The sequence below is a fragment of the Gadus chalcogrammus genome, unplaced genomic scaffold (assembly GCF_026213295.1).
Source record: "Gadus chalcogrammus isolate NIFS_2021 unplaced genomic scaffold, NIFS_Gcha_1.0 GACHA068, whole genome shotgun sequence".
Lineage (NCBI taxonomy): Eukaryota > Metazoa > Chordata > Actinopteri > Gadiformes > Gadidae > Gadus > Gadus chalcogrammus.
The window spans coordinates 210,332-223,214 of NW_026613503.1; the positions used below are offsets into that span (position 1 = coordinate 210,332).

General features: G+C 44.1%; 1 protein-coding gene across 1 annotated transcript; it reads right to left on the reverse strand.

The window, feature by feature from the left end:
* Window positions 1-2,790: 2,790 nt before the first annotated feature.
* Window positions 2,791-12,286, reverse strand: LOC130378161 (probable E3 ubiquitin-protein ligase TRIML1). Its single transcript, XM_056585044.1, has 2 exons — window positions 10,882-12,286; window positions 2,791-3,086 (listed from the first exon to the last, which is right to left on the reverse strand). The coding sequence occupies exons 1-2, from the start codon at window positions 11,339-11,341 to the stop codon at window positions 2,845-2,847; spliced, it is 702 nt and encodes a 233-aa protein (XP_056441019.1). The 5' UTR covers window positions 11,342-12,286; the 3' UTR covers window positions 2,791-2,844.
* Window positions 12,287-12,883: the final 597 nt, after the last annotated feature.

Sequence of the window (12,883 nt, forward strand, 5' to 3'; positions counted from 1 at the left end):
CAGATTGCTGGGTGTCCCTTTTTACGATTTATGCGCATGATTCACTATTTATGAGAGGATGTGTATGGATGGGTCGGGATGCGTGGATTTATGGATGTGTGTGTATGTGTGTCTCTCTCTATATGTTTATGTTAGTGCCGTCAAGCGATTAAAATATTTATTGGAGATAAATCGCATTAATGTCATAGTTATCCTGGATCCCTATTTTACCTGGCCAGAGGACGGGCTCTGACCTCCCACCTGGAGCCCCATGTGACCCGGCCAGAGGACGGGCCCTGACCTCTGACCTCCCACCTGGAGCCCCATCTGACCCGGCCAGAGGACGGGCTCTGACCTCTGACCTCCCACCTGGAGCCCCATGTGACCCGGCCAGAGGACGGGCCCTGACCTCTGACCTCCCACCTGGAGCCCCATCTGACCCGGCCAGAGGACGGGCTCTGACCTCCCACCTGGAGCCCCATGTGACCCGGCCAGAGGACGGGCTCTGACCTCTGACCTCCCACCTGGAGCCCCATGTGACCCGGCCAGAGGACGGGCTCTGACCTCTGACCTCCCACCAGGAGCCCCATGTGACCCGGCCAGAGGACGGGCTCTGACCTCTGACCTCCCACCTGGAGCCCCATGCGACCCGGCCAGAGGACGGGCTCTGACCTCTGACCTCCCACCCGGAGCCCCATGTGACCCGGCCAGAGGACGGGCTCTGACCTCTGACCTCCCACCCGGAGCCCCATGTGACCCGGCCAGAGGACGGGCTCTGACCTCTGACCTCCCCCCTAGAGCCCCATGTGACCCGGCCAGAGGACAGGCTCCTGATCAACTCTCATCATCACATCACTCATGATCACCGAGCATCGTGTCCAGGAATGTTTTAATAAAGCGCTGAGAGCAGAACGCTGGGACTCCTGTGAGCTCATTACACCAAACATACACAACGCCTTTAGCTTCATGTTAGCCTTAGTGATAGCCACCTCGGAATAGAGCGCCATCTAGAACGACCTCACACTCTAGCCTCAACGTCAATGAGACCAACTGGAAATACAAGCCGGTTTTAAATTCAACTGTTAAACTGGGATTCAGTAAATGTAAATTACACCATTACAATAATACTATCACTAATGAATACTGTTATAATATTACTATTGTCAAGTTCTCTCCTTTTGTGTGCATTCTCCACTTGAACGAGATTGGTGCATCTGTCACGTTAAAATTGTACCGGGGGAGAAAATTGTACCGGCCTACGTCATCGTTTGTTTACATCCTGACAACCTGCCCGGCAACAGACGACGCGATGCAGAAAACATGTTTCCAAACGATGAAATAACATAATACCGATAGGGTTAGGGTTAGGGTTATCGCTATCTGTATTATGATAGCGATAACACTTGTTTTTACTTTATATTTGTATTGTATTTAATTGTTTAATCGAAACAATAAAAAAAATTGCCCGCAAAACGGGCGATCGCGTCAAATGACAAATGTTTTGCCCGCGAAACGGGCGATCGCGTCAAATGACGTAGGAGGGTTCTTGAAACATAATACAGATAACGGATCGCTAGATAACACTTGTTTTTACTTTATATTTGTATTGTATTGAATTGTTTAATCGAATTTAGCTAGTAAACTGAGTGTTTTAAGCAGGTTTCATAGTCTAGAATGTTCAAGAACCTTCCTACGTGATTTGACGCGTCATTTGACGCGATCGCCCGTTTTGCGGGCAATTTTTTTTATTGTTTCGATTAAACAATTAAATACAATACAAATATAAATTAAAAACAAGTGTTATCGCTATCTATCATAATACAGATAGCGATCCGCTATCTGTATTATGTTATTTCGTTGTTTGGAAACATGTTTTCTGCATCGCGTCGTCTGTTGCCGGGCAGGTTGTCAGGTTGTCAGGATGTAAACAAACGATGACGTAGGCCGGTACAATTTTCGCCCCCGGTACAATTTTAACGTGACACATCCACTCAGAGTTCCTTCTGGGTTACACTCAATAAACTAACTGTTTCCTCTTAATCTTCTTTTATTGAAGCCTCAATTGATGGTCAGTTGTAAGTAATTCAGTTGTTAGCAAGGTGAAAAACCATCAAGAAACAAGAAAAAGGTTGTTTTACAATGTGATTTTTTTATTTAAATGATTGCCTTATTTCCCTTAAATTAATCAAAGTGTGAAGTAAATTCCGGTAGAGCTCATGGGACCTATGAGATAGAAGAATATGAATGGGTTTCAATGGAGAGAAAGTAATTATTTTCTGGTCCCAGTCTTTATATGCCCCGGGTTACACATTTGTTGTTTGTGGATTTAAATGATAATTTTTCATGCAAAGAAAACTAAACATTTTCGTGAAGAAGTTTGATAATGTTAGGTTTTTTTCCAAGGGGAGGATAATAGAATCCAAAGAGGTGAAAACCATTATAAGTTTGGTAGTGTGGAGAGTTTCAGTTTTGCCGGTGGGGAGATTGGCGGTCTTGTCCACGCTAGTTACAGGAGCGTGACGGCACATACGAGACATGTAGTCTTTCTCATTGTGTTTTTTCTACAGCGTTTAACTGAACTATTGCAAAAGAATAGAGACTGGGAGAGAGATAGAAAGAGAGAGAGAGAGAGAGAGAGAGAGAGAGAGAGAGAGAGAGAGAGAGAGAGAGAGAGAGAGAGAGAGAGAGAGAGAGAGAGAGAGAGAGAGAGAGAGAGAGAGAGAGAGAGAGAGAGTGGATCCAGCCCTCTGTCTGTGGTTTCTTTCTACAACCGACAGAGAGACTGAGCCCCCCCCCCTCCACGCACGCAACGAAAACCCAGGGAGGAGGTCCAAGAATAATATCGGAAAAACATTTGTTGTTGTATTAATAATTTGGGTGGGCGTTTTTTTTTTTTCTACAACCGACACAGAGAGTCTGAGGACCCCCCCCCACCCTACCCCCACCCCCGGGAGGAGGTGGGGGTGGGGGTAGGTCCCAGTGGTCAAATCTGTCTGGGTGATCCGGATACGACTGGACCCCTCCACCCCACGTCACCTTCCTGTTGTCCTCAGACAGAGAGAGTCGTCTGAAGGCCGTGTTGGGGTCCAGGGTGAGGTCACAGGCATCTGAGGGAGAACCAGACATGATGAGCTGCTGAACCGCTCTTCATCATCATCATCATCATCATCATCATCACTAGTACTGTTCTCCTGTGCTCTATCTATGTGCATATACATAGATATGAACACATAGGCAAGGCAAGGCAACTTTATTTATATAGCACTTTTCATACACAAGGCAGACTCAAAGTGCTTCACATATAAACATTGTCATACAATAAAATAAAATAATAGATAAGTAAAAGAAAAACATATGCAAAGAAATGGGTAGAATAGAAAAAGGCATTTTAGTATTAAAATAGAAAATAAAGGCAAAGTTAAAAAAGCTTTTTAGAAAGTGCAATGTATTTAAGATTTTTGCAGAAAGCTATAGCAAACATAAAAGTCTTCAGTCTTGTTTTAAAGGTGCTCAGAGTTGGGGCAAGTCTTAAATCCTCTGGGAGTTTATTCCAGCTATTTGTTGCATAGTAACTAAATCCTGCTTTCCCATGTTTTGTGTTTACTCTGGGGATAATTAACAGATTGGTCTCAGAGGATCTTAGTGGTCTAGAAGGCTGATGTAGTGGAAGCATATCAGTTAAGTATTTTGGGCCTAAACCATGTAGGGATTTATAGGTTAGCAACATGATTTTAAAATCAATTCTCTGACCTACAGGAAGCCAATGTAACGATTTCAGAATTGGTGTAATATGATCAAATTTTTTGGTCTTTGTTAGAACTCTAGCAGCAGCATTCTGAACAAGCTGAAGCTTCCTCAGAGTTTGTTTTGGGAGACCTGTGAGGAGACCATTGCAGTAATCAAGCTTACTAGTGATAAAGGCATGTACAAGTTTTTGTAAGTCTTCGGTGGACATGAGCCCTCTAAGTCTTGCTATATTTTTAAGGGTGATAATATGCCGATTTTGTAACTGATTTGATGTGACTGTCAAAATGTAAATCTGAATCCATGATAACCCCTAGATTTCTGGCATTGAGGTTTTCAGGGACAGAGAGTGAAGGTGTTGGGTTACTTTAAGCCTTTCCGTTTTAGAACCAAATACAATTATCTCTGTTTTGTCCTCATTTAGTTGAAGGAAATTTCGGCACATCCATTCCTTCACTTGCTCAATGCACTGGCACAGGAGATCTATGGGCCGATAGTCATTTGGTGATAGCGATACATAGATTTGCGTGTCATCAGCATAGCAATGATGGTCAATATTGTTATTTTGCATGATTTGCCCTAGTGGGAGCATGTAGATGTTGAATAAAGAGGGTCCTAAGATCGAACCTTGTGGGACTCCACATGTCACATTGGTTGATTCTGATACAAAGTCGCCAATGGAAACAAAGTAGTTCCTATTTTGTAGGTAGGACCTGAACCAATTTAAGACAGTGCCTGAAAGCCCCACCCAGTTTTCTAACCTTTCCAGAAGTAATGTATGGTCTACAGTGTCGAATGCAGCACTGAGGTCAAGTAGCATTAGTATTGAGGTTTTGCCAGAGTCTGTGTTAAGACGGATGTCGTTTACAACTTTAATAAGGGCGGTCTCAGTGCTGTGCAGGGGTCGAAATCCTGATTGGAAGGTGTCATAGCAACCAGTTGATGCCAGGAAGTGATTTAGTTGCTGGAGGACAACTTTCTCAATGATTTTACCTATGAAGGGTAGATTTGATATTGGTCTGTAGTTGTTAATAATAGAGGCATCTGGGCTCCGCTTTTTTAAAAGGGGTTTAATAACTGCAGTTTTCAAAGCTTTTGGGAACTTGCCTGACTGGAGAGAGTTGTTAACTATCTGCAATATGTCTACTGCTAGGCAGTCGAAAACATTCTTAAAGAGGTTGGTAGGTATAGTATCAAGGCAACAGGTGGATGGCTTTAGTTGTGTCACAGTTTCCACAAGATTTTGAGAGTCTATAACATTAAAGCATGCCATCCTTGCCACGTAATTTTTGCCTGAACAGGGTGGTAGTCCAACATTTTTGTTTGACGTGGAGATATTGATGGCTCGTCTGATACCTTCAATTTTATCAATATAAAAAGCTGCAAACTCATTGCATTTCTGCGTGGAATGGAGATCAGGTGGAATTTCTATTGGGGGGTTGGTCAGTCTGTCAACAGTTGCAAATAGGGTTTTTGCATTATTAGTGTTGGTTTTAATGATATTGGAGAAAAATGTTTCTCTAGCACTTTTTAAGTCTAAATTGTAGGCACGGAGGCTCACTTTATAGATATCATGGTGAATATGAAGTTTTGTTTTACGCCAGATGCGTTCAACCTTCCTGCATTCCTTTTTCTGTGCTGTTACAGAAGCAGCTTTTCTCCAGGGTGCCTTTTGCTTTCCAGAAATCGTTTTAACCTTATAAGGTGCAATGACATCTATGACTTTCAAAATTTTCAAATTAAAGTTTTCTACAAGATCATCAGCAGAACATGGGTTTAGAGGTGGTAGCAAGGAGATGGCCTTTTTAAAAAGTACATTAGAATCTTCATTGATATACCGTTTTTTGACAGTGTTTGATTTTGTCTGTATGTCGGGAATAAAAGATATGTTAAAGAAAATCCAAAAGTGGTCAGACAAGGAAGGATCAGTCACAGAGAGATCAGAAACATTGAGGCCCTTTGTGATAACCAGGTCTAGAGTGTGCCCCTTACAATGAGTAGCCTCTTTCACATGTTGAGACAGTTAAAATGTGTCCAAAATGGTAAAAAGTTTTTTTGCACACTTGTCATTCAAATCATCAGTATGAAAATTGTCACCAGTTATAACTAGACAGTCAAATTCTGTGGAGATGCTAGACAATAATTCTGTGAATTCATCGAAAAAATTTGCAGAATATGTGGGTGGCCTGTAAATAATTAATAGGAGAACTCTGGGGGAGCATTTCAATACAGCAGTAAGGTATTCGAACGATGGAAAATCACCAAATAACATTTGTTTCCCCTGAAATACATTTTTAAATATAGCAGCAACCCCTCCACCTCTTTTTCCAGATCTACATGCATCAAAAAAGTTATAGTCGGGAGGAGCTGTCTCTATCAGAACGGCACTGTTATTTTGTTCCAGCCATGTTTCAGTTAAAAACATAAAATCCAGTTTGGAAGTGTTAATAAAATCATTAACTAAAAATGATTTGTTATTAAGAGACCTCACATTAAGTAGAGCCATCCTGATGGTGCTGTTGATAGGCTTTAAGGTTGTTTTGGGTTTGGAGGCAATAGATATGAGATTTGTGAGGTTAGCAGTGTGTCTAAGTTTCCCTTTGTTTACTCTCTTAGTGGTTACAGCATGAATGCGAAAGTTGCCCTGCTTTGACGTTGGCAACCTTGGGTTCAGCAGATTATGTGAAACTTCCTTTATACTGTGTCTACGGCTGAACCCTTTTTTGACTCAGTAATACTCAGGACTACTATCAGTACGGGGGCGGGGGTGGGGCGCCATCCTCCTGGGTGTTAGCAGCCTGCGGCCATGACGTGGCGATGCTATCATTGACACAGATGCAAGTTTGATGCCAGCATATTCCAGTTTCTTAAATTCGGCTGGAAAATCGCAAAGGGAGACATCGGAGACTCTATCCCAGCTGGAGTTGTTGTTGTGGCTATGGGAGAGATGAGGCTGGAGGTCATCGTCGATGGGGGAGTGCAGAGGAGGGGGGTGGCCGTTCCTCGCCAAGCCAGCATCAGCGATGGGGGAGGGCACAGTGTTGATGGCGTCGGGCGGGCTGTTGTCTCTCTTCAAGGTCTGTGGGCTGTCTGCTATCTGTGTGTCAGATAGTGGCAGAGTAGTTGTGTGGGGGAGGCTGTAGTCTCGCTTCTTCTCAACCTGTGCTCTGATTGTGGCCTGTGCGTCAGACCATGGCAAGATTGTGGCCTGTTCGTAAAGCGAGAAGAGAAGATTGTCCCTCAACAGTTTTGAGCCTAACCTGTTTGGGTGTAGGCCATCTGCTCTGAAAAGATATTTGCGCCCCCAGAATAAGTTGAAATTGTCAATAAAGTCCCTTCCTCTTTCATTGCAGACTCTGGAAAGCCATGTATTCAGTGCAAGTAGACGACTGAATCTGTTTATTCCCCTGTCAACTGTTGGTATGGGTCCACTGATGGAAGACTTGATGTGTATTTTGTCCAGTGTATCTGTTACGACCCAGGGTCGTATGTGTATTTTGCAGCGTTGTATGGATGTCGTCTGTGCTGTGGATCCTCCCGGCCTGAGGGTGGTGTTAGCACCCTTAGGCTCTCTCCCTCTCCAGGTGCTGCTCCTCCCGGCCTGAGGGTGGTGCTACCACCATTGGTGTTTCTCCAGGTGCTGGCTGTTGATTGGTGCTGGGGCTGGAGGAGCTGCTATAAATGGCCGCCGCTGGAGACAATCATCCTCCTTTTCTTGACCCTGCTCCCAACTGCACCAGGCTTACCATGTGGCATTATATTGTATTGTGTTTTGTTATGTTAAAACTTAAGCAGTCCAGGTAATCGTAGGGGTGAGTAGCTTGTTTGGTTTATCGTTGTTTTCTCCTGTTTACCACATAGGGAGTCAGTGAGAATCCTGTGAACTTTGCTTTCTTTGGTTTGTCGGTTAGGGAAGTTAGTTTTGGGGTTAGATTGTTTTGTTTGTTGTTTTGGCTATGCTCACCCCGAGTCTCCATCAGTTGAATAAATCAACTTATGCTGGACTGCAGCCCTGTGTGCCTGGTCGTCCTTGGGAGTGGGAAAAGAGGGGAGCACCATTCGTTATGTCCGGTTCCCCTAGGCCGGTCGTAACAGTATCCAATAGATCAGTGTAATCCCTCTTCAGAAGTTCTGACTGTTCTCTTTGAATATCATTTAATCCTGCATGCACAATAATCTGTGAGATTTTGGGGTTTTCCAATATGATTTTGGCTAGTTTATGGTTGATATTACTAACCTTTCCATATGGGAAGATGCATGTTTTGATCTTCTTACCGGTTATATCCTTGATAGTTGAGTCTCCTATAATCAGAGTGTCTGGTTCATCTGCTTTCTCTGAGATGGGCCCTTGTTGGACGGTGGCAGACACATGCGCAGCCCGCCTCCGTGGCGACTGGTTGTTCCGTCTCTGTCCACACTGTCCGTCCGGACGCATCTCGGGGCTCAGGGGTGCATCGGTGGCAGGCGCGTTTGTGGACTCTTGAAGTGGCAGGAACCGGTTCTTCAGTGGCAGGGTTGATTTGAGTGACGGGCTAATCGGGCTGATAACTTTAGCTTTGGGTAGCTTAGCATTTGGTGTTGAGTGAACTTGTTGATTCACTTTGGTATGTTGCTTTGGCTTAGCGCCGACTCTGTTCCAGTGAGACGCAGCTGGAACTGTCTCTCTCTTGTCCAGCTTCGGGAAGGATACAGTGTAGCTTTGATCATCTTGCTGTATCTGAGTGAGCTCAGCAAACTCACCCATCGGCACTGTTTCCTGTGATAGTCCTTTGCATTTTTCTACTGCTGCTAGTCTCGTTTCAATTAAAGCCACCCTCTGTTGCATTTTGGTGCAGTCTGTGCATTTCCCAGTCTCCGTGCCTGAGATATCCGAATACAGAGGCATGTTGGTGATAGGAAAGTCCAAGGCTTTTTCTGCGGTCTGATCCGGGAGTAAAAAGTGCCAAAATGTATTGTTGAATCGAGCGATTGAGGACGACGGAAACAAACTATATACTGTTAGGTAAATAAAATAAGATAAAGTAGAAATGAACGATGAATTAAGTAGTTCTTTCCAATGCCCAGCGGAGCTTCGGGAAACATGACCTCTCTCTCTCCTCTCTCTCCAGTAATACATACATATACATATGTACCAGGGATGGAAATTAACACCCGCCACCCGCCATTTGCGGGTGGATTTGTATGGGGGCGGGTGAATTGTGTCACTTCACCCGCCACTGTGTCGGGTAATACTTTCCAGTAAGGTCCGATCAAATTTGCATATTTAATACATTCGTTATACGGCGCTGTGCAGTTCCACAACCATTACTGTCATCCCTTCTTCTTCTACGCCTCTTTTGCTGAACTGCAACTGTCCGGCATCCGGGATAATATACCAGTAACAGGGCTCTCAAGTCTCACGCATTCGGCGTTTGACACTATTAAACAGTGTTACAGGTAGGAATCAAATGGGTTTCCCGTACATAGGGTAACCAGACGTCGTCTTTTGCCCGGACATGCCCTCTTTTTGAGACACTTTTAAAAAATGTGTGGCGGAATTTAAAAATCGTCCGGGATTTTATTAAAGCCTCATACATGTTCTCATTGAATTTGCGTTGCGTTTCTTTGGGTCGTTCGCAAACTAGTTATGCTTCTCCCTCCCCTACTCAGTTCTGTTCGCTTTGCATTGGTGGAAGTGAGTAGGGGGCGTGGTTAAGTAGAGCCTTCAGATTGGACGGTTTGACTTACGCAGTTACCGTTGTGTATTTATTTTTTTACCATTATTGTTTTATAGGGACAAACATTAACAAATTTCTCCCACAGGGGATTGATAACGTTCTATCTATTGAACAGAAAGAAACACTTGGTCATACTTTACATATTTTATCACAGCATTGGCCTACTGAATGCCACAGATATATTTCCAGCATTGGACTGAATGCCACATAAATATATGATTATGTTTTTGCACGTTTGCAACGTTTAAAAGTTCAGGGTATAAAGTTCAAGTATATGCCTCTACTTGTATTGCATAAGCCAATAGCCTTTTTGAGGCAATGTTTTTTCTGAATATTAGTGTTAAGGGCCAATAATGCTTACTATCATACGTTAGTTACCATGTCTGTGGACACATTTGTATTCAGGCACTAATTAGATTGACTTATGATGGTGTAGCCATGCATGTTGTTTTATTGTTAATATGTCAATTTGTTTTTTATTGAAAATACTTTGTATAGATGCATTATCCCCAAACTTGTCATCGTAACACCTTTGACATTAACATGGCAGATACCTGTGTATTGTTTATCATATGCGGTAAGAGTGTAACATTTTCAACTCAGTTCCTTGGTAGCACCTACTTACAGTAAGAATCAATTCTGATGGAAAAAATGTGTATGAAAAACACTTTTCTTATCTATTGTGACTATCATTGTTACTATCATATATTGTTTAAAATGTACGCATTTATTTAAAAAAAATATAGCGCATAAAAAGTGGCTGGTAAAAAAGATGAGTGGCTGGTGGGCAAAAAAGTTAATTTCCATCTCTGATATGTACACATACATATGTACACATCTCAATAATAATGTTATGAAATCATCAACAACAATATTATGAATGTATTATCAACAATATTATGAATGTATTAACAACAGCAACTTTATGAACACATTGTGGTAACCCGGCCCGACACAGCGGCCCTGGAAGCCCATGGGACCGGTGGTGTAGGGGGTCTACCACCCTTCTCCCCCAGAGGGCGCCGGGGACCGCATTGGCGCATTGGCTCAGAGGAAACACCCGCGAGGGAGGCCGATCAGACGCAGGTGAGCGGTATATAAAGGGAGGCGGAGACGGGCTAATGAGACACGTGTGGGTCCAGTGTAGGACCGAGGACCGGACCGAGATACGCTCCCAGGACGGACCGCTGCAGCCGAGTCCCGTTCCCGAGGAGGCCAACGGGCCATATGGATGTGAGTGTCCAAGCATGCTATGTGTTTTTTTTCATTACATTTTTTAATGTAAGGTTATCTTCTCAAACTTTTTTTACACGGTGGCACTCATATCTTAAGGGAAAAACATCTGACATGTTTAATTTAGTTTGAATGTAAAATATTTGAAGAATACTGTAATATTGAATGTACATTTGACAGCCCTAAATCAAACCAGACAGACACTTACACTTGTGTCGAGCTGATCTCAGGTCAGGCACCTTCTTCATCTCCATGTTCAGTGTCTCCTCCAGCTGATCCAGGGCTCTCCTCAAGGTCCCAACGTATGACGGAGGACGGACCTCCACCGTGGTCCAGTCCCTGGTGGGTGGAGGATCCTTCAGGGATCTGAAGGTCTGGAGGAGGTGGAGGTGGTCTTCAGTTTGGGTGAACTGCTTCACCTCTGAGCTTCTATTGGTCAGATCTTTTATTTCCTGCTCCAGCTCTTTGATGAGGCCTTCAGCTTCTTTCTCTGTGGATTTCAGATTCTCTTGAACCGTTTTGTTGCGATCATCCAGACATTTTTCAACAGAGCGCCTCAGAGCAGTGAGGACCTGCACACCATCGGCTATCTCTCTGTCTGCGTCTGCTTTGCTGTGGTCCATCGTGTCTATGATGCCTTTAATCTTTCGTTGTCTCTCCTTGATCATCTGCTGTACTTCGGCCTCTATCTTGCCCAGCTGGGCTGTCTTCACTTCATATTCCTCCTTCAGAGGTACAACAGGATGGGACTTGTGGTCTGTCACTGTGCAAAAAACACACACATGCACCTGGTCAGTCTGACAGAAGAGCTCCAGGAGTCGGCCGTGTTTCTAACACATCCTGTCTTCCAGACTGTCCAAAGGGTCGACCAGCTGATGTGTCTTCAGACGGGGAACTCTCTGATGTGGCTCCAGGTGGGTCTGGCAGTAAGAGGTATAACACACCAGGCAGGACTTCACAGCCTTCAGCTGGGTCCCAGTACAGACGTCACAAGAAACTTCTCCGGGTTCAACGCAAGGCTGCTCTTCGACTCGTACAGAACTTCTAAACTGATCAACCATCCCTGATATGAAGGTATTAACCCGTAAAACAGGTCTTATGTGGAACAGCTCGTTGCAGACAGGACATTTGAACTGGACTATGTCATCCCAGAACACTGTAATACAGGCTCTGCAGAAGTTGTGTCCACATAGTGTGGTAACTGGGCTGTTGAACACATCCAGACGGATGGAACAGGAGAAGTCCTCCTCAGACCACGATGTCGCAGAGGCCATTCCTAGAAAACTATTGTTAAATAAAGTTAAATAATTTGTCATGTATAACAATGGTAAATTAGAGGTAGTAGCCAATCAGTAGTTTTGTTTTGACTAACATTAGTGAACACTGAGAGGTGAGAGTACTCAACATATTCACTAACGATTTTAACCCATACCTGATGATAGTAAAATAGTACCTTTCCTATTGATATGATCAATAAGTTACAGAAATTTATGATGAATCATGGATCAAAGTGGAGTAAATTACCTGGGTCTTCTCACTGCTGTAATGAAGTGAGCATTACCAAACCTTCCGACTCGGTAACAAGGAAATTATCCTGTGAACCAACCAGTTGGACCAGTTGACCCTCCTCTCAGACTATCCTCCTATTGGCTGCTGTTCCATGACATCACTGTACAGGCGTCAGGGGTCCTGCTCGAGGCGGAACAATTTCACTTCAATGAGGCATCTTGTTGGGCTGGATTGGATTGGGTTCATCTTGGTACAAACTTTACAGGCAGGTATTTAGAAAGGGCCAAGGTAAACACACACACACACACACACACACACACACACACACACACACACACACACACACACACACACACACACACACACATTGATAAAGTGATATAAGAGACTGTTTTTAGTTCATTCACTTCGTTAATGCGACTGCTTCCTTTTCCTTCCTTCACTCGCTTTAACAACAACTTCCTTTGTGTACGGTGTGTGTACTGTGTGTACTCCAGGGTCCTGGGCCCCGTTTCCCGAAAGCGTCGCTAGCCTAAGTGGATCGTGAAGTGCGTCGAAAGGGCATCGTAGAGTTTTCACCGCGTTTTCCGAAAGCATCGTTGGGAACGAACGTCTTGAAAACGCTCGTAGCTAACGAGTACTCCAGGGGTGCTCGTAGGTACTCGTAGGACGCTAAGGCATCGTCAGCTATAGCCTCAGTG

Bases quoted from the DNA above. Each gene is read 5' to 3' on its own strand.
- LOC130378161 (XM_056585044.1), bottom strand. From the start codon at position 11,341: ATGATCAAGGAGAGACAACGAAAGATTAAAGGCATCATAGACACGATG. The intron at 3,087-10,881 runs GTAAGTGTCTGT...GTTCTCCCTCAG, and splicing joins GAGATCAGCTCGACACAAGT to ATGCCTGTGACCTCACCCTG.